The sequence below is a fragment of the Octodon degus genome, unplaced genomic scaffold, assembly GCF_000260255.1.
Source record: "Octodon degus isolate 3935 unplaced genomic scaffold, OctDeg1.0 scaffold00047, whole genome shotgun sequence".
Taxonomy (NCBI): domain Eukaryota; kingdom Metazoa; phylum Chordata; class Mammalia; order Rodentia; family Octodontidae; genus Octodon; species Octodon degus.
Genome location: NW_004524623.1, coordinates 5,364,269 through 5,365,407, shown reverse-complemented (window position 1 = coordinate 5,365,407; position 1,139 = coordinate 5,364,269). Strand labels below are relative to the sequence as shown.

The following is a 1,139-nucleotide window of genomic DNA, read 5'->3' as shown; positions in this document are numbered from 1 at the left end:
TTTTAGGTTGGGAGACAAAATTTTACTTCACATGGATATACATCAAAAAGTGTAACTATCGAATCTTACAGTAAAAGCAGCTTTAATTTTGTAAGGAACTAACACATGGCCATTTTGTATTCTCTTATCAGTAAAACTTCCGATTGCCGCTCTGCATTCTTAGATTTTGGTGGTGTCACAGTATTTTGCATTTCTGCCATGGAACGAGTATGGGACAGTGTCTGGCTTTCATCTGTAATTCCCTGGTAATATCTGATGTGAAGCACTTTTTTTCATTTGCTTTTTTGCCATCTGTATGTCATACCTGGTATGGAGCGCTACCCATTTTTTTCTCTTTGTGGTTCAGTTTTCTTATTGTTGAGTTCTACAAATTCTTTGTATATTTTAGGCTTTTTTAAAAAGCAGATTTCTTTTTTTCCCCCAAAGACACTTTTACAGAGCTTTACTATATGAAAAGCAGACATGCTCTGGCTGACCTCCCAGCCTCTCCTGTCCCTGTGCCTCTCAAATACCTCTTAAGCATAGTGTGGGAAAGCATGGTTTGGTGCTGTTCAAAAAGCTACAAGTACTGACGTTTGACTAATGCTAAAGTAAAATGAACTTACCTGATTGCTGCAAATATTTTCATATTCTTCCACAAGATCAAAAACTGTAGATAAAGAATGCTTTAGAAAAGATTGCAGGAAATCAGGAAACATGCTTGATGAGGCTAAAACACATGAAAAAGAACAGAAATAAAAGTGACACACTTCAGATAATTTGTTTGAAAACATAAAACATAGCTACAATTAAGAATTTAACTGGTAAAATACACACAACATACAGTTTACCACTGTAACCATTTTGAAGCGTGCAGTTCAGGGGCAGTGCGGAGCTTTACCCTGCTGGGTCCCAGCACCAGTGTCCATCCACAGGTGGACCCCTATCCTTTCCCCACCCAGGCGGCCATTGTACTACTTTCTGTGCTAAGTCTGCCCACTTTAAGACCTCAGTTAAGATTCGACCCACAGCACAGGCCCAGCATGTGAGTGAGACTGCCCGGGGCCTACTGGATCATGAATTGACCCAAAGCCCAGGTCCGGCGTGTGAGTGAGACTGCCCAGGCCTGCCTGATACTCACTGGACTCAGAGCACAGGCC

The 1,139-nt window shown here is 41.3% G+C and overlaps 1 protein-coding gene across 2 annotated transcripts in view; it reads right to left on the bottom strand.

The window, feature by feature from the left end:
* Positions 1–1,139, bottom strand: part of Nup107 (nucleoporin 107) — a 50,311-nt gene that overhangs the window by 32,786 nt on the left and 16,386 nt on the right. For both annotated transcript variants that reach the window (XM_023716346.1, XM_023716347.1), the window contains exon 6: positions 606–709. In XM_023716346.1, the coding sequence (XP_023572114.1) occupies positions 606–709 (104 nt within the window). The remainder of the gene's footprint in view (positions 1–605; positions 710–1,139) is intronic.